The following is a 25,175-nucleotide window of genomic DNA, read 5'->3' as shown; positions in this document are numbered from 1 at the left end:
ACTCAAAAGGGCGTTTTAAAATCCCCACCCCAGTCTGCTCACAAGAGCTTGAAAGCCTTGAATCTCCTTAAAGTAACTGCTCTAAGTAAGCCTTATGGGTTACATAGGCCCTGGTTTTGCTTAAAACACGATGACAAATCCTAAATCACAGAGTCTAGAGGAGAACACAAACAGCATCTACATCTGCATTTTGTTTTCCTGAAATGTAAACCAGAACAAGCAGAATTTAAAGGGCACTTCAGCGGGAGGAACTTTGAGCCCACTGGGGGGGAATTCACGGTGGGTGGATGGGGGGATTTCCCCTGCAGTTTATATGTTAAAAAATTGCCCTGGGCATGAGAGAAGTAACCTGTTAAATCTCAAGGCCACATTAATCCTACTCAGAAGTTCAAACGTTGCCCAGTTGTATCGGGAGTAAGAAAGCGTTCAGAGCACTGCTTGTGAATACTTCTGTTGTTTTTTAAGGTGTTTGTAGTCTGGTGCAACTCTGGTTTCCAGTGGCAGCTTTTGATTATCTGGTGCTTTTGGCCCTTAACATATTTCTCAGGTGGTGGTGTCTTCTGTTCAGTTTGAACTTGGGGGATGCATTGTGGTGGATATCTCCTTTATCTCCGCCAAATATGCTAACTGGTTTTTTAAAACGATGCCAGCCAATCATTATGGCTCTGGTGTGGGGAAGGAATGATGGATGCTGATTGGCTGAGAGAGTGATTTATTATAGAATCATTTGTCATGAATGATGTACAACCTGCCACTTGAAAGGGGAAAAAATGTTTTTGTAGCTCTTTTCCAGAATGTGCAATTAAAAAAAATGAAAATGCAATTTTGCAAACATGAGTCTAGGAAAAAATGGGGAGAGGGAAAAAATTAACATAAGCAGGCTTGGAAAGCAGTATTCCACTCTACTTTGGGCACATTTTGGGAGGCTCGTTTGATGGAATGACCCTTGATACAAAAACTAATTAAAATCCCTGCACCTAACAAACTAGCATGTGAAAGAGAAGACGTAGGGATGGAAAGAGATCGGTTCTATAGGAAATACCAGGTTAGCCTCTTAAAATAATAATATAATATTGTTATTATATTTCTTAGATGTCTTTCTCAAAAAAATCTTCAAGGTACCTTAAAAAAAAGATACAGACTTTAAAACAGCTAAAAATAATTATCCATTAAAATACCTCCATCTCCCAACAATAAAGGACACAATTTAGACAACTCCCATTATGTCCCATGCTGGCTGGGGTATGCTGGGAGTTGTAGGACTTCTTCTCTTTCTAAAAAAGAGAATTGCGCCTTAAACCAGCAATCCTATGCATGTTTAGAAATGTTTAGACAGCTCCCATGATGCCCCATGCTGGCTGGGGACTGCTGGGAGTTGTAGGACTTTTTTCTGCCTAAACATGCATAGGGTTGCACCCTAAAACACCAGTGGCAACCATAAACAGTTCAAAGGATACACAGTTGGGGAACCCTGTATTACATGGTCCCATGGGCTATGGTTCCATCGTACAAGGATGGCTGTTGAGCTGTGTGTCTTGCCTTGTCATTTTCTGCTTGCCTCCTGTTGCTGCCCTTTTTATCAGAAATTCTCTCGTCCGAGAGATGAACATTGTCAGCCTGCCCTGATGCAAATGACATCAACACTGAACCTTGGGTCACTGTAGCTTCCTTTTTATCTTGGATTTTTGGGGGTGCCTTAATCTGTCTCCATTATTCCAGAAACCATTTAAAAAACAACAGCAACAAAAACAAGCACATGGTTACCTTCTCTGACCTAAGAGATCGTCTCCTGTTCATTGTCTTTAGTTTCTCAAGTCAGTGAAAATCAATCATGGTACAAGAGAGGGAAGGTGTGTATTAAAAAACAGGGAATAGTTTTGATGCTTTGGATTACCCTATTATGCTTTGGACGCTCTATGAGATGTATGGCCCAGTGGAATGTGATGGTTGCTCTGTGCCGTCACATTATAGATTGTCCACTCATGTATATGCAAGATTCGGATGAGTTATTCACAAATGTTCACATCTTCCCTGGAAGGTTTCTAAGGTCTAAAAACCCAACTTAAACTTGAGCAGCCAAAGCTAAGGAACCTTGAGGGTGCAATCCTGTGCATGCTTAGACATAAAAAAAAAGCCTTACAACTCCCAGCATTCTCTCATAGGAACACAGGAAGCTGCCTTATCCTGAGTCAGACCCTGGGTCCATCTCGCCCGTATTGTTGGCACTCACTGGCAGCAGTGGCTCTCTAGGGTTTCAGGCAGGAGTTATTCCAGCCCTACCTAGTGTTGCCAGGATCGAACTGGGGATCTTCTGCATGCAAAGTGTGTGCTCTACCACTGAGCTACAGCCCTCTCCGCTGGCCCACTGCTTTCCAGTGGCACTTATGCCTCAGAAACATGATATTACAAAAGGGAGACAGCGCTCCATTTCCACCATAAGCAATACCTTTCATGCATTGTATAATACAGCTGCCTGAGACCCTGGTTGCAGAAATAATCCTGCTGGGAGCAGGGCAGGCTTTGGATATAAATGTCCTTTTGAGAGAGTATAGGATACAATAAAAAAATTGATTTAAATCCCATTGGAAACAGTTTGGAAGGTGGCCGGGGAGGGGGGAGGGGGGACCCTCCCCCGGCCCCCAGCCCTTGAACCAGAAACCAGGAAAGAGAAAAGCAAATGTCTAATTTATATTGTGGTTTCTAGCCTGATTTCAATACAGGCGGTTGTTTATTTGTGTGTATTTGTGGATATGTGTGCTGGTAACTGTTCATAAAAGCTTTACTAAGGCTTCAGTCCTGTACACACTACCTGCGTGCACGTCCCATTGCTCTTGATGGGGCTTACTTCTGAGTAGCTGTGTATAGGATTGCACTGTAAATCTTTTAAAGCTAAAGTGATCCTTCTGTTGTGCTTGTTTAATCTGCCGATTCTAAAGCCCATTTGCATGTTATAGTAGCTCATAGCATAGGTACGGGAGAACAGAAACAATTTGGGAACGGTTGGGTCTCGTATTTTGGCAGGACGAATGTATCAGGAATGCCCTAGCTGCCTCTTTCAGTCTACTCCAATAGCCAACTCAAGACACAGACAAAAGGATTCTTTTCAAGGCTTTAATCCTTTTACAACTTAATGACTCTTTCAGATGCTAATCACCAGCGACTAAGCAATGAACAGCAGAGTAGCCTATGCTCCGGGTTAGGCAGTTGGTCCCCGTTTGAAGGAGAGTCACTTGCAGACCCTGAACTTATGGGCTAGGGAGAGTCCCTCCCTCTTTCCCTTGGGTCCACGGGACGTGACCGTTGCTTGCGCGCCAAACGGGCGCTACACCTCCTTTCCGCATGTCCAGTGTCCAGCAAGCCCCCCTCCCGTACTCTCTCACTGCCAGGGTCACTATCTATCTCAGGAATGCCGGCAGGATGAATCTCTGCCAGCTGCTGTGCCTGTGAGGGATGAGCGCGCTCCTTTCCCACAGATTGCTGTTCCTCCTCAGAATCAGAACTGCTCTGGGGTTCTGTGGGCTCAGTTTCCACCCTGACATCATGTCTCTTTAAAAAAAGGGATAGAGAATGCAGAGCTAGGCTGCAATCCTACATGTAATTAAGACTCCTGTGTAATTAAGTCAGTGGTCCCAATCCAGCTGGAGTAGCACTGTGGCTAAGGGTGCAATCCTGTGCCTGTGTAGACAGGAAAAAAGTCCTACAAGTCCCAGCATGGGAGTTGGCTGGAGAATGCTAGGAGTTCTAGGACTTTTTTTCCTGTCTAAACAGGCATAGGATTTTGTGCCTTTAGTAATAGAACTATAAATCAAGAGGTCCTTGGTTCATAGAGAGAGCCACTGTGGTGTAGTGGTTAGAGCATTGGACTGGGACTCGGGAGATCCAGGTTCTAGTCCCCACTCAGCCATGAAGCTCACCGGGTGACTATGGGCCAGTCACTGACTCTCAGCCCAACCTACCTCACAAGGTTGTTGTTGTGAGGATAAAATGGAGAGGAGGAGGATCATGTATGCCACTTTGGACTCCTTGGAGGAAAAGGCAGGATACAAATGCAACAAATAAGCACCAGTCCATCTAGCCATCAGTACTGTCAGCACTGACAGGCAGCAGCTGCTCTCCAGGGTTTCAGGCAGGAGTTTTTCCTGCCCAACGTGGAGATGCTGGGGATAGAACCTGTGACCTTCTGCACGCAAAGTAGGCCCTCTACCACTGAGCTATGATCTCTCCCTAATTCAGATTTCATCTCTGCCACAAACTGACTAGGTGGCCTTAGGCAATCCTCTCTCGGCCTCCACACCCCACCTGCAATAGCAGGAGTATAGTGCTTGCCTATCTTACAGGGTTTCTGTAAGGGTTACAGCAACATGACCATGCATGCAAAGCATTTGAAAGCACTGCTGAGATTCCAGTCGTCGCTAGAGTTAATCATGACAAACTTCCCTAGAAAGCTATGACTTTTACATTATTGCAATTAATTTTTTCCCATTTAGGGCACAATCTTACGCATGTTTAGACAGAAAAAAGTTCTACAATTCCCAGCACCCTCCAGCCAGCATCAGTAGGATCAGTTACAACTAACTTCAGCTGGATTGGGCGCAGTGGAGTGTAAGCAGCCTTAAGTGCGTGCGAGATTGCAGACTTGCAGCTGTTGAGGGCTGAGGCCTTTCCAGCAATTTTTCAAATCCTGACCATTCCAAGTAGAGCTCAGAAGTGAGGCTGGAATGTTGTGGCAATGAAACATCTTGCAAAGCTTACATATGCGTATGCTGTATAAGTAACGTTGAGGATGGTTTTGATAGATAACCGGTACATACATTTTATGAATATCAACACCAGCCAAATATATATCTACTGAAGGCTGCAAATCCACTCATGCCTTCAAACCTTAAGTCTTGAAATCTCTTTCTATTCATCACAATCATGATTTATAAAGCACCCAATATATTTTTTTAAATCTCCCTGCAGAGCCTTTAGCTCATCCTGGTGCTCTCCAGATGTTTTGGACTTCAACTCACATCAGCCTCAGCCAGCATGGGCAATGATTGAGACTCCTGAGATTACAGTCCAAAAACATCTGGATGGAAACTAGGTTGGGTAAAGGTGCTTTAGCTAGATTAGTAATTTAATACAATTGATCTGGAGATGAACATTTCAAATCTGTCAGTGTCTTTTGTTCATAAAATATCCAAGTCCAGTGGTTCTTACGTTACCGTTGAGCAGTTTTGCCACAAAACAATTCCTACATTTTTCATCCCAACTTTAATTTCATGCCCCCACTACAAAAAAGAAGAAATAAATAAAAGAAAACCCAACATGGAGGATTCAGAGATTCCAGTTGGGTGAAGAAATAACAATAGACCAGCCTCCCCCAGATTGGTCCCCTTCAGATGTGTTGGACTACACCTCCCATCATTCCCAGCCAACATGGCCAATAGAGTTATTTCAGACTTCCACAACTTGGTGCCCTCCAGATGTGTTGGATTGGAACATGGCCATTGGCCATGGTGGCTGGGAATGATGGGAGTTGCAGTCCAACACACCTGGAATTGACTCCCTTCCCACAGCAGCTGTAAAAAGTATAATGAGGCCAAACTAAACAGGGATTGGTCAAGCTACAATGCTCTGCATGCATGGAGCACCCTATCCATGCCCACAGAACATCCCGGAACATTTAAAAGAATGGGGGAAGCCTCTGCTTATGTGGAACTCTGTGGGCTCATTGGAACCCATGTCTACAGCTGGAGCATTTCGTTTGCAGTAATGATGTACGAGGCCAGTGTGAAACCAGATTTCTGTCTATGTTAGCACTAACTACCCCAGTACATAAGAACATAAGAAGAACTGTGCTGGATCAAGCCAATGGTCCATCTAGTCCAGCATTCTGTTCCTACAGTGGCCAACCAGCTGCCCATGGGAAACCCATAAGCAGGACATGAGGGCGACAGCACCCTCCCGCCCATGTTCCCCAGCAACTGGAGTACAGAGGCATACTGCCTGTGATGCTGGAGGTAGAATATAGCCATCAGGCCTAGTAGCCAATGATAGCCTCATCCACCATGGATTTGTCCAGTCCCCTTTTAAAGGCATCCAAAGTCGTGGTCGTCACTACACCTTGTGGAAGTTTAACCATGCGCTGTGTGAAGCAGTCCTTCCTTTTATCTGTCCTGAATCTCCCACCCATCAGCTTCATGGGATGACCCCACTGGGTTCTAGTATTATGAAAAAGGGAGCAAAATGTTTCCCTGTCCACTTCCTCCACACCACACAGTCTGATTCCCATGCTCTCTGTTTCTTCCTGCACATGCTTCTGCGCTGAGCTTATTGTGGTTGAGGAGTTGGTTGCTGTTTGCCAGCAGCCACTGCCTCTGATGTCTGCCTCCTCCTCTGGACAAGCCAAATGTACGCCGGTGTCCCGGTTTTTACAGAGGCTACTTAAATTATACCCACAAGCCATTTGTGATAGAAATGTGCATAGGCCAACGTGACACACCAAGAGGGTGTCCTGGAGCTGCGTCTGTGTTAACAAGGACCAAGACAGCGATTGGCCTGCATCTGTGTGCTGCCTGGCAGCCATTCTTTTTTTCTCTTTTTTTTGCTACTTGTTTTGTGTTCTTAAGAGGCAATAAACTGACAACATGTCGTTCTGGTGAAAGGAACACCTCTGGCTTCTTGTTTTCCATTAAAAAATGGCTCTGCAGAATGGAACAGTCGTTCCAATTATAAGAAATGTGTTTTCGCTCCTTGTTCAGCAACCTTCTGTAATGCCATGTCCATTAAAGTTTCTTTTGTGCACATTTTCACTTCTACCTGGAGCTCTTTTAACGCCTAGTTAGCAAATTGCTCAACAGTCTAATCTGACTTAATTCTGAGTGTATTGGAGGTAACTGAATAGCACTTAAGTGCATTGAAGTACATTGTTATTCCATGTCCCCATGAAGGTGGCTTCATGGCTTTGCTTTACTTTGGGCTCCTTTTACGGAAATCTTCTGATTAACCGAATGCCACCTTCACCCCCAGTGTCCCTCCATGTCTCCCTCCACTTAATGATAATTAATGAGTACCAAGTGCAGAAGAACATGGCCACATGTTAGGTTAAGATTAGCCATGTGAACCCACAACAAAGGGGAGTGCAGTGCCTGAATGAATGAGTGGATACCTTGAGGCTGCAATCCTCTGCATGTTTTCTTTGGAGTAAGCCTCACTGACTTACTTCTGAGTAACCACTCCTGGGCTTGCATTGCAAAAGCTAGAAGTAGCTTTACGCTTCTCTTAGAAAATCCACTCCTGCCGTTTTAAAAGCCAGGTTAGCGAGCCTGTTTGTGGCGTAGGCGTAGCTTCCTTTTTCTGCCTTTATTTATTTTAAGACCTGAAAAGGGCAGCGCCTTTAAGCTGCTTCAAACCACATTCTTTCGTTCTTTGTTGACGATGCCTTTCAGCCTCTGCTTCTCTCCTAATGCACGCTCTGATCTGACACTGCTGTTTAGAATGTCCTTCTCGTCCAACCTCAACCATTATGGGATGATCCACGTCGCCAGCGTGAGTGACGTTCTCTTGGACAACTCTTTCACCCCACCGTGCCAGCGCATGGGTGGAATGGTCTCCTTCCGGACCTTCGAAGAATTTGTTCGGTAAGCAGGGGAGGAGGGCATATGTTTGGGAGGGCATCTCTGAGGTCCCTCTCCTTCTCCATGGCTGGTCTTGTGTTCAAACTCTCCTGCTTTGCTTGACTCGCTTTTCCTACCTGTAGCCTCATCATGCTCTGTTGCATAGTCTAAAATTCATCCATCCATTCATCCTATTTCTATACCGCCCCATAGCTGAAGCTGTCTGGGTGTTTCTCAACAATCCAGGGCTGCAGTGTTTAATTTGGCCCTCTGGGGTTCCCCAAATGGCTACACTCCCTTACCTCTCCCTCCCCCTGGTCATTTGGTGGTTTCCCAGGCCCCTCTCCCCATTCTAAAAGGTTGCAGTGCCTCTCCTAAAGCTTGGCTCCTGGCAATAAGAGCTTTAAGAGATGAGATACTCCATTTTCGCCCCATCCTTTTTATTTTTGGCCCACCTGCTACTGAAATGTGGCCCTTAAGAGCTTCTCTGAAATGTAATTTGGCCCTTGGGCTGAAAGAGGTTCCATATCCCTTCAACAGGGAGAGAAACGGGGGTATGTAGGAAGCTGACTTAACCGGAGTCAGACCACTGGGCCATCTAGCCCAGGAATGTCCACAGTGACTGGTAGCTGCTCTCCAGGGTTTCAGGGAAGTTTTTTTTCCTACCCTGCTTGGAGATGCCAGCGATCGAATCTGGGACCTTCTCCATGCAAAGCAGGGGCTGTACCGCTGAGCCACGTCCCTTTCAAGAGCAGCAGTGGATGGATGTAAGCAAATGTAATTTTTTGTACGTCACTTGGATTGGGGTAGGGCAGGGGTCCCCAACATGGTGCCCGCAAAGCTCTTCACCCCCTTCCCCCTTCAAAACCTTTTTTAAAAAAATAAAACATTGAAAAACATTAGGGCGCCAGGTTCTCCTTCCTGTTCCTGAACCTGTTGCTGTGGGCACATTTGGGAATTGGAGAAACCGCTGCGGACACCACCACAAAATGACTCCCGTGGATGGGAGAGAAAGAAGAAGGCTTGGGATGGGGAAGGGAGAGAAATAGTGAGGCTGGAGGCTGGGAGTGGAGAGGGAGTGCAAAGGGGAAAGGTATGTGTGGGTGGAAGAAGATTAGGTGGAGCAGGAAGCAACTCTTTCCATTTCTCCTTCCCAGCCACTGGACTCTCTCTTACTCCCCTCTGCCCCACCACACACTCACACTTCTTGACTAGCCAGGCTCCCACGGCAGCTGTTATGTGACTAGCCACATCCTCTATGGGAGCCATTTTGTGGTGGTGCCCACAGCAGTTTCTCCAGTTCCCAAATGTGCCCACAGGCTGGGGATCTCTGGGGCAGGGTTTGCAGCTGGGGATGGGGACGAAAGGGTGTTAAACCAAAGGCTTCACTGAAAAGGCTAGGTCAGAGGAGGGATCTGAAGGATGAGTATGTGGGCACACACGATCTATCTTTGTGGAGGGGGTCCCAGACATAAGAGGCTGAGGGCCCATTTAAAATCCACCTGAAGCAAGATTTTTTATTTGTTTTTAATTTCAGGGGTTTGTCTGCTTCTCCCTCCTGTGCTGGGGTGTGGAACCAACCAGGTTCTGGTATTTCTTTCAAAGGGGTTGGCAGGATTATGGGACACCCATCCCTCCCCCCCACAAGACTCTCTCCTCCCTTTCCATCTGTTAGGTATATAAGGGCTGCCATGACGTTGTTGCTGGGTTTAGGGGAGTGTTGTCAAGAAAAGAGATTAAAAGGTGGGAGTGTTGGGATGTGCCTTACCTGATTGCATGGAAGAGCCCTTGTTCTGTTCTGCTGCTTCCTGCTGCAATCGGCGTCGCCTGCTATATTCTGTTTGTTTCAGACTCTTCGATGAGGTCATGGGATGCTTTTGTGACTCTCCTCCACAAAGCCCCACCTTCCCGGAAGCGGGTCACCCGTCCTTGTATGATGAAGACAAGGTACAGTCTTACTGCTGTCAAGGGCTATTAGTCCTGATGGCTATATATTGCCTCCAGGACCAGAGGGAGTATTCTGGGGGATGCTCTTGCACTTGTGTCCTGCTTGGGGGTTTTCTGTGGGCAGCTGGCTGGCCAGTGTGTGAGCAGAATGCTGGACTAGATGGACCTTGGTCTGATCCAGCACAGCTCTTCTTATGTTCTTAGGCTATCAGAAGCTGCTAGTGGTGGTCAGATGTGAATGTGGGGACGGTGGTGGTGGGTTGTCTCTCACCACGCATGTCTCTCACCACACACACTGAAGGGTCAAAGAGGGCCTTACTCCCAAATCATCAGAAGCCCCGGGCTTTTGTGTAAAAGTGGGTTCATGTGGGTTTGGCCAATTGCACATCAGGGTACCATACCTCCCAACAATCCAACCTTACCCTACAGCGTTGTTGTTGCGAGGATAAAATGGAGAGGAGGAGGATTATGTACGCTGCCTTGGGTTTTTTAAGAGGAAAAAAGGCAGGATATAAATGTAATAAATAAAATAAATTCAGAGACTGAGTTATACCAATGGCCAGCATGGGTCAGATCAATGGATCTCTCTTCCCAACGCAGTAAGATTTCAGAATTCTTCTGAGAAGAATCTCAAGCAAGAGAGACGCAACCTAGACATTCAGCAGAATGAGGTGGTAGAAATCTTGGAAGGTTAGGACCGTCCCATATCAGACAGCAGATGTTTTTGAATGTTCCCTCATATTAACAAAAAAAAAAACCTTCTAGGGCACAATCCTATGCATGTTTAGACTGGCTGAGGCATGCCGGGAGTTGTAGGCCTTTTTTCTGTCTAATCATGCATAGGATTGTGCGTTTAATGTAGAAAATTAGCAATCAAGAAGAAAAGTTCCAAGTGCACTCTTCTCCCAATGTCCTAGCTTTATTTTGGCTTTTTTTTTTTTTTTAACTTGCAGGGAGGGTTTTTGTTTTAATGTAGGGATCCCCCAACCACAGTCTAAAGTCATAGACTACTGTACTACTATATCATTCTACCATCTCACTCTGCTGCATGTGTAGACCAGGCCAGAACCAAACAGAATGATGCTCCCCCCCCCCCCCCCGCCCATACCGATTGGGGAAATCCAGACCAGAGAGCTAAATCCTTTTCAAGTTATTTGGGACCAGATCTTCAAGAACATTGTGGTAATCACCTCAAAGGATATCATAAAGTTGAGGAAGTCATGATGGCTATACATGAGTTCCAAAATCAGAGCAGGAGGACGCTATTTTGCATGTGTCCTGCTTGTTCCCGTTGGGGCAGCTGGTTGGCCACTGTGGGAACAGAATGCTGGACTAGATGGACCCTTGGTCTGATCCAGCAGGGATCTTCTGGATCTTCTGTAATTGCTTACTGGACCTTTCTAGAGTGGGAGCAATGGTGATGACACGTGTGCTGACCAGAGGCCCCTCAATTCAGGGCTGGGGGTGAGAAATGGGTGTTCCCATCATTGAAAGTTTGGAAAACATGGCATTAAGGGTTTTGCTAAACAGAAGTAACTTGCTGGTACGAATGAGAAATGGAATTATACCAGCCGATCTGGCTGTACAAGGTTACATGATTTGCATCCTTAGCTATTTTTTTTAAAAAATAAAGTAATTAATTTCCCCAGAATTTACTGAAGGACTTTCCATTTTATGGTAAAATAGCCGCAATAAATGTTGCAATTTCTAGGAGGCAATAACATGGAGTCCATCTTTCTCCTATATCACTGGAAAATGGACACATCCATTTCACCATCATATATTATATGGCAGGGGTGTTGAACCTCAGACACACAGGCCAAATCTGGCCCTTCTGGGTTTCCCAGAGGACCACGCCCCCTTCCCGTGACCCTACCCCCTTTCTCCCAACTACCAATTGTTTGGTGGTTTCCTAGCCTTTACACAGTCACCCCCCCCCTTTCTAAAAGGTTGGAATGCTTTTAGAAATTACTGCCAGTAATTAAGCCTAAAGCTTTATGCCAAAATATGCTGGTATTTTTGGTATTTCTGGTATGTTGGCCCCACCTGTTTTGCCTTGGATCTCTGTCCACTACTGGAACGTGATCCCCCAGAGCTTCTCTGCAATTGAATTTGTACCACCTCCCCAAAGAGGTTAAATACTCCTGTTATAAGGCAATCTATCCGTTTCAGCTTCCCCCTCCCATTGGTTTATTTTGCCCCCAGAGTGCTAGAGATGAGCCCATTCACATCCTGAATGTTGCCATTAAAACGGATTGTGACATCGATGATGAAGGCCTGGCTGCCATGTTCCGAGAGTTCACGCAGAGCAAGGTGAGTTCAGCACAACCCCTGAAGTGTCTATCTCTCTGTTGAAACTAACCATAAGTACCTGCAGCTGTATAGAGTACATATTCCTTCCCTGTTCACCATTGCATCCACCTTCCTCTCTGCCTTCTGCTGCCACCTCCTGTATTGAATTTTAGATTGTAGGGTCCCTGGGCCAAGGACCGGTCTTGTTATTCTGCGAAGCACCATGGCCATTGGTGGTGCTATAGAAAATGATAATAAAAATATTTACCCTCCCAAGGTCCGCTGGTGAGCAGCTCTCTCGTCTGAGCCATTTGTACGTGGTTGCAGAAGCCACTGAGGGGTATCGTAAATCTGTGGCTTAGAGCTGGTTCTTTGCCTTAGTTTTTCATTTGCTCAGCACCCTGGTAGAGTGGCCCCTCAAGATGGAGTGACTGTCTTTTGTCCATTTCAGGCATCATGCTGAACGAACCATGGTTTGCACAAACCGTGGTTTGCAAACCCAGTTCTAACCACTGTTTGAGATGTTGGTTTGATGGTGACACAGCCATGGTTTGTCAGCTCAGACATCACATTTCAGCCCTTTCCCCTTCTTGAGTGGTTTAACTTCTTTGGTGGGGTGCAGCTGGTCAAATGCCAAACCTAGATCCGAGAAGATTCAAACAAACCAAGCAATCCTATTCAGAAAGCGCAACTAGCTAGCGGTTGGATTTGATTTCTCCTTTTCCCCTCCCCAATGCATTCTTCATCCCAATCAGACTTTCTCTCTCTCTCTCTCTCTCTCTCTCTCTCTCCCCCCCCCTCCTTTACAAATGAAGTGCTAAACTAGTTTGTGTTTTTCATTTGCATGAACATACTTGTGTATGTATGACTGTATATATGTGTTTGTGTGTGCGTGCGTGCGCATGCATATAACAGGAGGAGGGAAGGGGGTGTTAAGCATTAAGCTATCAAATAGCTTGATCCAAATTGTCCAAATAATTTTCCAGTCCCAGCATGTTGCGTGAACAGGCCCCCCCCCCTTTTTTGTATATATAGAAATTAGGATCGTATAGTTGTAAATGACTTGTGGAGGAGATTGAAACAGACAGTGGAAATGGAGTTCCACCAGGTGCTGGCACCTAATAGCGCTATAATAGCCGTGAAGTCGCTGGGAGGTCCACATTATTACAATGTAATCAGAATCCCGTTGCTATATACTTATTGTCTGACACTTGTGGAATTTTAAAAGCAATAACATTTTTTTTAAAAAAATCACAGCATTATTATTAAAGTTATTTTCTTCCTTTTTCCTATGACTATCGGATGCTCATTTTCAAAGGGGCCTTAACCTTAGTAAAACATTGCAGTCAGCACTGGAAGGGGGTGGTTTTGTTCCTGATGTTGTGCCATGGAGCACTCGTTCTCTCTCTCTCTCTCTCTCTCTCTCTGTGTTTCTGCTTAATGCCTTTTTCTTTTCTAATTTAGTGAGTGGGGGGAGGAGGGGTGTTTCTAACAAAACAAAAGCCAGGGAAAAGGTCTTGAGTGATACTGGCTTCTGCCATGTCCAAATCGCCTCTGGATTTGACGCTTCCTGTTCCCACTGAACGCCTCTGGTTCCCTTTGCCAAGTGCCTTTTGCTCTCACTTTTGGGGTTCATGGGAATCTTTTCTAGAGATTCCGCCGCCCATCCTTGCCTCAAAGTCAGGTTGGCTGATGACTCTGCACATAGTGTTCCCAGCCACCTGAATATCAAGCCCTTTGACTGGGAAGAACGGTCTCCTAATTCCATATTAGGAATGAGATCCCCACCCCGATCAGACCCAATCTTTTAGGACAGGTGTAATATTGTCCCGATACCATCTTTACTTGAAACCAAGTCCCATTGAGTTTATTGAGACTAATGCCCTGTGAAGCGTGCTTACGATTAGAGCTTTACGGCCCAACCTTACTTGTTTACTCAAATTGCGTTCAATGGAGCTTACTCCCAGGAAACCCACTATAGTAGGGGTGGGGATCCTCAGTCCCTGGATACCAGTCTGGCCCCTGGGGTTTGCCAAATGGCCATGCCCCCTTCCCCTGGCTCCAACGTATATTTCCCCATTCTAAAAGGTTGAAATGCCGCTCCTAAGGCTTAGTTCCTGGTAGGAAGAGCTTTAAGAGACAATATGCTGGAATTGTTTGTTAGTCTGGTCACACCCCATTTGCCCCACCCCTTTTCCTTTGAGCCCCTGTCCATCACTGGAATTTGGCCCCGGAGAGCTTCTCTGAAATTTAATTTGGCCATTGGGATGGAAGAAGTTCTGCACTCCTTCCCTCGGCCCTAACCTCACCGCCTCCAGGAGTGAGTACATTTCATGTAGGCTTCCTGCTGTGGATAGCAGGGAGTGGTCCTTCTTGGTGGTGGCACCCTGAGTGTAGAATGTTCTCTCCAGGGATGTTCACCTGGTTCCTAAGATGTCCCCTTCTGGGTGCCAGAGGAAGGTGTTTGTTATATTCCCAGACCTTGTTAAGCCTGGGGCGGGGGGTGGAGAGGCTAATTGGGTTTTATGCTGCTTTGATCTGTGGTGTGTTTAAGTTTTCTGTTTGCTTTTATTATTCTTGCATGACATGTTCTTGCATTTATTATATCTATTGTGTATAAACTGTTCTGGTAAATTTTATTTGAAGAGATGGGTAAAAATCTATTCAACTTGAAACTTTGCTCACAAGTTTTGTTTTTGGCAGTTGGACTCTCCTGTACACTTCCTCAAATTTCCCCCCTTTTTTCTTCTAGAAATCTGTCCTCATTGACCATGGCATTCGACGGCTGACTTTTCTAGTGGCACAAAAGGTATTTCAATGTATCCCCCTCTCTCTGTAGGAGTGTATGTGTTTTTTTTTTTATAGTTTTCATGATGTTGCAAATCTTACTTATTTTTAATGGGAGAAAAGGAAGATATCACATTCACAATTGCTTTTTAGTTTATTTGTTCATCTCCAACTGTGCAATGGTTTTTCAATAAGTTCTCTTAAGAAAATTAATTGAGAATTGAAGTTGATGAGAATATTGAGCTGCTTGTGATTTTTGCCTTAATTCGTTTTTAATTTATGTACTAATTGCTAGCTTTCTTCTGCTTCCCCTCTCTTCCTTTATCATTCGTGCCATCCCTTTCTGTGTCTGTCTGTTTGTCTGCCTCTCTTTTTTGCATATAAGGATTTCAGGAAACAGGTCAACTGTGAAGTGGACCAGAGATTTCATGTGAGTAGAAGTTTTGTGTCGTGGAGGTGGATAGTATTTCTTTCCTTTCAGTTAATGCTCTGTGTGGCCCCGCAGAGGTTGGTAGATGGACTGCATCTCCCATTAGCCCTAGCCAGTGGTTGCTGGGGGATGCTGGGAGTTGTAGTCCAAGGCATCTGGAGTGCACCAGGTTGGGGAAGGCTGTGCAAGATGGATCAAGGGTCCAACTCAGGATTTCCACTATGTCCTGAGTCAGTTGTGTGACTCAAGATCTCTCAGCCTGTGTTTGCCAGGGCCAACCAAAGACGTGTGTTGCATAAGGTGGAAAACCCCAAATGGCACTCCCAGTCCATTGATTAAGTTGAGCAGAATCTTCTGGAAAACTCAGGCGAGGTGCAGGCATAGGTGCATCTGGCAACGTGCCCTTTTTGGTGCCCCCAGATCAGCGTCCTGAGGGATTCTGCTCATATTGGCATGGTGGTAGGGCTTTGGGTTTCCTCATTTTTAAAAAATGTACCTTCCTCCTCTCTGCCTCAATTTTGGGGAGAGCCAAAAACTAACATGTTGAAAGGCAATAGTGGCAGAAATCATAGAGAAAGGAGAAGGAACAATCCATGATGGCCATGGGACTAACGGGGAGACAATGACAGGCTGGTTGAGCTCACTTCAAGAGATTTAGGCTGACAGAGCCATTGTTGGAGGTGGGTGGAATCACATGCAAGGTTCTACCTTCCCCCTTCCACCTTCGGAGGTGGAATGGCCAAAACCTGGTTTGGCCTCTGGCTCACACTTTCCCCCTCCATCCTCTTACATGCACTTCAATTCCTTCCTTCGCTTCCTGGTTTGGACAAACCACAGTTTACCATTCTATCCAGATTGGGCAACCCATGATTTGCCTACAAGCCAGAATTGGAAACTCAGTTCAAGCTGTAGTTTCTGCCTCTTCTACTTTGGAGGCAAACCATGGTTTGCCAGATTTGGATGTAATGGCTTCTTTGTCCTCATATGTTCCAATGCACTTCACTTCACTTGAGGGGTGGGAGAGGGAGTTCACAATTCTGGAGTGGGGGGGAGGGTTCTTACCTTTCCTGCCCTTTTTCTTTCCTCTTTTCTTGTAAACCTTTAAACAATTTTTTTTTTTGGTAAGGCTCCCTCTGGGAAGGAAGAATGGCTCTGCTGCCACTGCACCACCAAAGGCACCACCAAAGCTGAAAAAAAAGAAAAGATTTAAAAGAAGAGAGGGGCTGGGGGCTGGGGGAGGGAGTTAAGACGCACCCACCCTTAATTGGAATTGTTGTAAGCCCCTCCTGTTCCTCTCCCCATTATTTCACCCCCCACCCCTTTCATTGTGCTTTGGGGTTTCAGCCAAAGTGTTTCTCCCAATGAACCCCAAAGCGGAAGGAAAGGACGCCAGCTCCGATTCACACCCAGTAGATGTGTTTACAGCATAAAAAGGCAGAGTCACCCTCTGGCCTCCGTTTTTGCTGCCACATTCCTATTAAATAAAACCCCTCCCTTTTAAAAGAAAATATGTTTTTCGCTTTCTTTTAATGGGCTATGCTATTATAGTGTCTTGCAGGCTCTCCTTAGGCCCATTTGCACACATTTCTCTCCCTCACTTTAGTTCCCTCTACTCCAAAAGTAGATATTCCTAAGAATGCTTTCTGTCATCCAGGGTTAGGACCATTAGCCATGCTTTGCGGGGTAATAAGAGATTAGGCTGCAGGCTAAAAAAAGGCAAGTGTGTTCCTTCCCTTCTGTGTGTGTGTGTACATGCAATACACACATGTGCGTGCGCACACACACGCACACCACCTCTCCCAGAATGCTTTGTGCGGTGCGTGTGGTGTTGGAGAGTGAATGGCTTTGTCCGGGTTTATTGATGAGAGCAAATCTACAAGCGCATACAGATGCCAATCAATCCACAATTTTAAGACGGGAAGCAGTGAAAGTACGGAGAGCTTAAGCAAGAACCTGGACGCTTTAGGAAGGAGAAATCGGGGAGGTTTGAGAGAATAAAAATGGATAACTGGAGGAAGGGGAGGGTTGGGGGGGTGTCTTTTTGTGCTTGTGAATAAATTCACACACTTTGCCTCGAGGTTTCAGGGAATTTCTGGTTGAATTCATAGGCAGCTGCTTTAAGACGAAGGAAAGGAAGGGCAGAATTCTCGTTAGAAGGGAACAAAAGGGATCACATCTATGGATGACCTGCCTCTTAACGAGGGGATTAGAAACAAAGGCTGCTGCCTTAATACTGAGGTGGCCTATCTAGTTTGGTATTGTCCATGCTGATTGTCGGTGACTCTCTAGGCAGAAGTCTCCCGGGTTGAAACTTCTGCATGAAAGCAAGGGTTCTGCCACTGAGCTACAGTCCTTCCCCTGAAGGTAAAATAAGATTCCTGTCCTCATGGTCTTAAATAAACGGCTGATTTAAATATGAATGTAGGAAGTTGCTTCTACCAGAGCAGGCCATTGGTCCATCCAACCTGGACTGTCACTTCTGATTGCCAGTGGGTCCCCAAGATTTCAGAAAGGGGCCTTCTCTAGCTTTTCCCAGAGAGGCCAGGGACTGGACCTTTGGCGTGGAAATCGTGCCATCTCCCATTGAGCTACGGCCCTTCTGCAACCCCCCTGTATAGTTTAATCTGCAGCAAAATTGCTCTTAAAGCAGGGGATTTAAGCTGATGGTCCAGGGGCCACTTTCTAATTTCTGCCTCCCCCCACCAGCAGGCTGCACTCTTGCTGCCGCTACTCCTCCAAAAAAACAAGCCTCTTGTCCCCACATTTTGGCAGCAAACCCGTACAGAGGCATCCAAAGTTGTAAAATTGTCCTTTTGAAGCCTCCACTAAAGTTTGCCACTAAAACTGCTGGGTTTTTTTGATGCTGAGTCACCGAATATTTGGCAGTGCGGTGGGGGCTGCACCGGAGGACGGGGGCCACATGTGTTGCCCATCCCTGTCTTAAAACTAGAAAGCTCTGCCTGGTGTTTCACCTACATCTATTTGCTTGCATTTTTTAAAATTCCATATAGCGCTGCTTCACGCAAACCTTGGATCAGTTGTCACAGGCTTCTGGTGGCCTGAACAGGTGTGTGTGTGTGTGTTGTTCTTGTTGTTGTTTTAAAAAGAAGGAGTGGATTTGCTCACAATTTGGCTATGAAAAGAGAAGGGGAATGTGTTCAAATTGTAAGAAACGGAGACAGACCTTGCTTTGGCGTTGCATCTCTGTTTGCAGACTCCCTTTTTAGGATTTGGAGAGATCCTGGTCTGAGTGTTCATTTGAGTCCTCTTGCCTTCTCACTGCACCCTGTGTCAGTATCATTTGTGTGTGTGTGTGTGTGTGTGTGTGTGTGTGATCTTTACCCCCACCCTTGATGGGTTGTCATCTCTGCCGTTGGAGGTGCTTGGAGCCACAGCCTTTCCGAGGTGGGAGGGTCGTGGGATCATCTCTGCAGTTGCGCTGCATTGTGGAGGCCAAATGCCTCAGCAGTGCAGTGCAACTGTGGGGAGACGTGTCCTGAATCCCCCCTTAGCTCCAAGCTTGGGAGGAGAACTGTGGCTTGTGGTGTTCACCATAGCAGACAGGGATGCTCGCCGTGGCGAGCCGAGTGAGCAAACTTGTGGACCTCTCAAGAAGCCAACTTTGCCTGAACTTGCCAGGCAGTATAGCCTGTCTGCATCTTCCCTTACTGGGCAACACTCCTGGGAGAGCAAGGCTTAAACGTCTGACCAGAGCAGTTACGCCGTGGGTTGCTCAGGTGAGCCCATTTCCATTCATAGTGATGCTTTATGCTTTGCACTCAGTTTGGAGGAAGTCTCTTTGGACGAGAGATTTTGGAGAGCCCTGCCGTATCCTTCCAAGTGGCTTGGCCCTAGCCATTAATATCTCCTTCTCAGATTCACTTTGTTACCGGACTGTCTGTCAACGTAACTCAGGGGCCTTGGTGTGGGTTTGTTTTGTGTTTTAATTACAGTCTATATAATTAGTTCCCAGCATGTTGAGGTAATAGAGAGTTGCTCCAGCAAGCTTCCAATTTCCTCATCTCATTAGGTTTTTAACGTGATTATTAGTATAATAACCGGCTATGATGATTTTCTCGTGTAGCTTTTTGCATTCTCCAATTTGCAGGGTGTCTTGATTGGCTAATTTAGGCGAATTATTCTGATTGTCTTGATGATGGTTGGTTGATTAGAACACAGCGGGGGCATAATTCCTCCATCTAGGAAAGTGGAATTCTTTTTTTGGATTTTTGGTGTCAGAGCTCTGAGGATTTGCTCCTGTGCATGTGTTGTGCGTGCACGCTTAATTACGATATTTGCCCGAAAATGCTAGATGCGAAGTTTCAAAAAAAGAAAAGAAGAAGTAATCACGTTTGTGATAGTATGTATGTGGGTGATGGCAGGAAAAACTGGCAGCATGTGGCAACTAAGAGAAGAGGGAGATGCAAGGGATTAGAAAGACAATGAAAAGCTGGACATAGTTCTGCCTGTGTCTTGCTCTTTCCTATGATCAAGATTTTTACTTCTCAACCAGCCTTGCAGATCAGGGTGTACCTATGCTGCAAACTCATAGCCCTTGAATATCAGTTTAACTGTCATGGCTTCTTCCCCACAAGAATTCTGGGAAATGTAGTTGGGTAAAGTGCTATGAGAATCCTCTGGTAGACATCCCTTGTCTTCCAACCTCCACAAACCAAAATTTCCAGGAATATCTATTAAACGTGCTTAACAGCTCAATCCTATGCAAGTTTAGGCAGAAATAACTCCTACATCACTGGATGGGGAAAGCTGGGAGCTGCAGGATTTATTTCTGTCCAAACTTACATAGGACGGTGCCTTTGGTCTGCAGTGCATCTGGTCTGCAGATAGGTCCTACACCCACAAAAACAGCTACCCCAGCTGTCCACACATATCTGTGTATGGTCTTCCAGCTTCCCCTTCTTGATCGCCTGGAGGCGATTCTTACTCACCATAGGGGATTAGCTATTGATATGTCTACCCTAAGAATTCTGGGTATTTTTTTGTCATAGTGGGCACAATGTCACATAGAAAGACACGACTCGTGTTCTTGGAGGTGTAGGTTGACGACCAGATCAAACAACTTGGTGGCCTTAGTGTTCTCGTCTCCCCCAGATTGTTGAGCCTATAAATCAGCTTTCTCCAACCTGGAGCCTTCCAGATGTGTTGGACTACAGACAACATCTCCTGGGGTGATGGGATCTGTAGTCCCACACATCCGGAGGCCTCCAGGTTTGGGAAGGCTTCTGCAAATCCATACTTTCTCATGCTCTCGGAAAATGCAGGCGCGCCCTCCACCCTGGATCTTGCCTACTGTGTGATTTCTCAGGGGAGGGGCCATAGCTCAGTGTGACAGAGCCCCTGCTTTGCATGCAGAAGGTCCCAGGTTCGATCCCTGGCTTCTCCAGGTAGGGCGAGGAAAGAATCCTGCCTGAAACCCTGGAGAGCTGCTGCCAGTCACTGTTGACAATACTGGGCCAGATGGACCAGGGGTCTGGCTCAGTATAAGGCAGCTTCCTATGCTCTGTCCCTGAAATCTTCTGTAGAACTTGAACATGCCTTGCCATGGTTTTGTCTGATGGTTTTGTTTGTACTTCAAAGGCATAGGATCTTCTTTCTGTTGTGGTGACTATGTTTAGAACGCCTCCTGTTCTGTAGATGAGACCAATGGTGGATGATGCTTTCCGCTACTAATTTAATGTTTCTGTTTTCCAAACAGAGGGAATTCCCCAAATTTTTCACATTCCGGGCAAGGGATAAGGTAAGCACTAACCATTTTGCTCTTTCTGCCTTTGGGCTGCAAGTACATCCGTGCACTGAAAGCAACGAGTGCCACCCGTTTTGGCGCCCCAGCAAGAGGTTCCAAAATGGCTCAACTGGGTTGTGTCGACAGTGTGTCATTTGAAAGTCTGTGGTTTTTATTGAACAAAAGTCTATTGCCTGTAGCCTTTGGGTCATTATTGTTAGTGGTTGTGGCTACTGCCCATGTGAGTCTACCCAAGTCTTGATCTTCCAGAAAGGCACTTCTCTCAATTTCTGTTCACTGTCTGGTGGGGATGCAAGATGGGGCGTTCTCAGGGGCTGGAAGCAAGATTTCGAACTTCTGTCCTAGGCGGGGCCACTTAGTCTTCAGGCATAAGAACATAACATACGAACGTAAGAGCCATGCTGGATCAGACCAAGGATCCATCTAGTCCAGCATTCTGTTCACACAGCGGCCATCCATCTGTCGACTGGGAACCCACAAGCAGGCATGAGTGCAACAACACCCTCCCGCCCATGTTCCCCAGCAACTGGTGTACATAGGCTTACTGCCTCTGGTACTGGAGGCAGCACACAGCCATCAGGACTAGTAGCCATTGATAGTCTTCTCCTCCAGGAATTTGTCCAGCCCCCTTTTAAAGCCATCCAAATTGGTGGCCATCACTACAGCCTGTGGTAGCGGGTTCCATAGTTTCACTATGCGCTGTGTGAAGAAGTCCTTCCTTTTATCTGTCCCGAATCTCCCACCCATCAGCTTCATGGGAGGACCCCGCTGGGTTCTAGTATTATGAGAGGGGGAGAAAAATGTCTCCCTATTCACTTTCTCCACACAATGCATAATTTTGTAGACTTCTATCATGTCAGATATGTTTCTTTTGCATCCTGTGGCTCAGCTGGTGTAACTCAGCTGGAGTAACAGCCCGGGGGCCAAATTCCATCATGGAGAAGCTCTCTGGGGCCAAATTCCAGTGGTGGGCAGGGCCAAAGGCAAACGGGCAGGGCCAAAATACCAAAAATGGCAGCATATGTTAGCTTAAAGCTCTTCCTGACAGTAACCAAGCCTTAGGAGAAGCATTTCAACCTTTCAGAATGGGGAAAAAACACACAAAATCTGGGAAGCCACCAAACCAAACTATCAGGGTTGAGAGAAAGTGGGTGGGGCCAGGGGAACCCCTAAGTTGAAATTGGGACCCCATGTGGGCTGGATTTGAACCCTAGCCTGAGGTTCTCCACCCGTGAAGCAGAGGATGGATTGTTCTGTCCATTAAATAAATAAATTATACCAAAAAAAGGGTAACATTTCGTTCCCTTTTTGTCCATAATTAAATTAGATATGGTTAAATTAAATTAAGGTATTAATTAATAACAATAATAATTAATAAGTATTAATAATTACATTATGGTTAAACTAAATTATGGCTAAGTTAAGTTCTGTACGGTTGGGTTCCTCTCCAGTTTGAAGAAGACAGGATCTATCGGCACTTGGAGCCGGCCTTGGCTTTCCAGCTGGAGCTCAACCGGATGCGCAACTTTGATCTGACGGCCATTCCATGTGCCAACCACAAGATGCATCTTTACTTGGGCGCAGCAAAGGTTGAGGCGGGAGCTGAGGTTACTGACTACAGGTTTTTTGTTCGGGCGATCATCCGCCACTCAGACTTGGTTACTAAGGTGGGCTTTGTTTATTTACAAGCAAAATGAAGGTCCTTGTGACGGGTGTTGTGTGTCTGTGCACATGTGTGTTACTTTAACATGTTGCATTCCTATTAGATTTTTGCATTTCATTGTGTTTTCGAAACTGCCCTGCAAGCTTTGCTGAAGGGTGGCATATACATCTTCTAAGTAAATAAGGAAGGGTGGGAGGCTACATATCAGAGGGACGCCACTGGCAGGGTGGCTGAGTAAAGCTGTTTTGGGTGAGGGGGCAGGTTTAACCCTCTCTCAGCTGTGTCTCAGCATTTATGGAGTGGGATGTTTTTATATGTGGAATGTACGAACGGACCCAGCTTTGCACAGGTGAGAATAGCCCATACACTGATACAGCGGAGGCTGCAAGCAAACTTACACAAGTGTTAGAGAGCTGGACACATTGTGCCCGCCCTATCTGAGTGAAGCCACGCCTACTGCCTCCCTTAGGCATACCCCTGCTATGGTGCGCCCTTATAGCCCACTGAGTGAAGGGGTCTGTCCACTCCATTCCCCTGAGAGGGGCTGCCCCACAGCAGGGGCAAGGGAGAAGTCATGTCCACACCTCAGCCTACTAGTCTCCCCTGGCTTCAGACTGTATGGACTGCAAAGTGATATGCTGGCTAGGGAGGTCTGCCCCTAGTGGCAGAAGGTGTTACTGCAGGCTTCAGTTGCATGGACCCATTTAAATTAATTAAAATTAATTAATGTATTTTAAAAACAAAATAACCCTGACATGCACACCCCTAGGGTTTCCTTAGTATGCATGCCAAGACAATTCAGGTGTCTAGGTTTCATGGTCTTAGAACTATGGCAGTGATGGATGGATGAACGGACAGACACGCATCCTCTTTTATTATTACAGATTGTGGAGGACCATTTTAATTCTGTTCACCAAATCTGGCTTCCATCTCAATGACCTAATTAACAGGACACGACAGCCCACCATTCCTTAATTTACCGGTGGGGCTGTTGTGTCATGCTGGGTACCTGCGGCCGCCATTTTTACATGGGTACCCGGCTTGCAGTGGCCTGTCATGTTGTGCAGACCCACAAAGCAGGGGTTGTTTGAGGGTAAGACAACCCTCAAATAACCCGTGACTTGTTTTAGGGCTATTTCAGGGTTACCTAACCCTCAAACAACCCCTGCCGCCTGGGCTCGCACAACACGACAAGCCACGGCAAGCCGAGTGCCCAGAGGCACCATGCCAAAAAGGGCGCCCCGGGAGTCCGGCATGACACGACAGCCCCCGAAGGCAAATTAAGCCATGCTGGGCTGTCATGACATGCAAAAGCCCCTATGTTTCTCAAGGCCTAATGATTACAGCAGGCCAAGACACCAACCTCTAAAGTAGGTGGTGGACAAATCCCTTTGCTGCAGCAAGGCTCTTTCCACACTGCCTCTTTGCAATTTCGTTGGCGACGAGGTGAAAGGGGGTGAGAGACACAACCTCAGAAGGGCCGGCTTTTGCCCAGCCGTCTCCAGTCGCTGACCTTGCCTGCAAGCGACCTGTTGTCCCCATGCGCTGCTCAGGGGGAAGTAAGTAATGGAAGGATGCTCTTTCTGCAGGAGGCGTCCTTTGAGTATCTGCAGAATGAGGGGGAGCGCTTGCTCTTAGAAGCCATGGACGAGCTGGAGGTGGCTTTCAACAATACGAACGTGCGCACCGACTGCAACCACATCTTCCTCAACTTTGTCCCGACGGTTATTATGGACCCATCGAAGGTAGCTTGATCCCCTGCCTCTGAGAGAGAGCTCATATCCCAGAGGACTGTGTATTTTTGCTCTTTATGAGAGGGGAGGGGGAATCAAAATTCTCCACTAAGGTAACAACAACAACAATTGTGCTGAGGAGAAAATGAAAAGAGTTGTGGGGGGAAATCTGCAAATCGAAGTGACTTTGCGTATATTCTGCAAATTTAATTTATTCTGCTCCCGCTGGTCATGAGAAGGAAGGGGAAGGAACTATTTTTGTGGAGGGGTCATAGCTCAGTAGCAGAGTGGCTGCTTTGCATACAGAAGATTCCAGAGACCATCAGCTCCCTGCTCAGTGCAGGAAATCCGGAGACTGAGCTCCCCTGAGAGATGGTCATCCAGCTTTTGCTTGAAGACCTGGCACTCATCCAGGGAATGCATTCCATTGCCAAACTGTTCTTACCATCCAGATGAATGTTCAACCAAAATCTACTCCCCTGTAAATTAAGCCCATTCTATCTAGTCCTGCCCTCTGGGGTGGCAGAGAACTGGGCCGGCCTTGTCATGAGGCAAACTGAGATGCCTGCCTCAGGTGGCAGAGCGGGAGGAGTGGCAAACAGCACCGCTCCTCCACTAGGAGGGCTCACTGCCTCCTCCAGTGGGTGCTCAGTGGGTGCCCCACCAGCTGCTCTCCTGCCATAGCATGTGTTGCAGCGAGTGAGCAGCTGTCAGGGCTCTCTGGAGCAGCCACCCCCCCCGCTTCCCTTGCATTGTGCCCTCCTTCCCCTAGCTTAGCTTCTGTGGGGCTCTTGCCGGCTGGCTGAGCTCTTGCGGAGCCCTACAGGCAGAAAGGGATGTGAGGTGGATACAGAGGTGGTGGCAGGAGATCTTGCCTCAGGAGGCAAGACACCTTGGCCCGAGGCTGGCAGAGGACAGGTCCTTGCCCTTTTGTGTATGACAGCCCTTCTGGTATTTG

At 46.6% G+C, this 25,175-nt stretch overlaps 1 protein-coding gene across 3 annotated transcripts in view; it reads left to right on the top strand.

Annotated features, from left to right (window-relative positions):
• Positions 1-25,175, top strand: part of ACACA (acetyl-CoA carboxylase alpha) — a 264,931-nt gene that overhangs the window by 144,024 nt on the left and 95,732 nt on the right. For all 3 annotated transcript variants that reach the window (XM_084822406.1, XM_084822405.1, XM_084822407.1), the window contains 8 exons: positions 7,482-7,625; positions 9,452-9,548; positions 11,754-11,861; positions 14,593-14,649; positions 15,013-15,057; positions 20,774-20,815; positions 22,273-22,488; positions 24,074-24,229. In XM_084822406.1, coding sequence (XP_084678532.1) covers positions 7,482-7,625; positions 9,452-9,548; positions 11,754-11,861; positions 14,593-14,649; positions 15,013-15,057; positions 20,774-20,815; positions 22,273-22,488; positions 24,074-24,229 — 865 coding nt within the window. The remainder of the gene's footprint in view (positions 1-7,481; positions 7,626-9,451; positions 9,549-11,753; positions 11,862-14,592; positions 14,650-15,012; positions 15,058-20,773; positions 20,816-22,272; positions 22,489-24,073; positions 24,230-25,175) is intronic.

This window comes from Heloderma suspectum, chromosome 16, assembly GCF_057233095.1.
Source record: "Heloderma suspectum isolate Gila_16-S chromosome 16, 16-S_ref, whole genome shotgun sequence".
Taxonomy (NCBI): Eukaryota; Metazoa; Chordata; class Lepidosauria; order Squamata; family Helodermatidae; genus Heloderma; species Heloderma suspectum.
The sequence above is the reverse complement of the archived record's forward strand: the minus strand, read 5'-3'. Positions and strand labels throughout refer to the sequence as shown.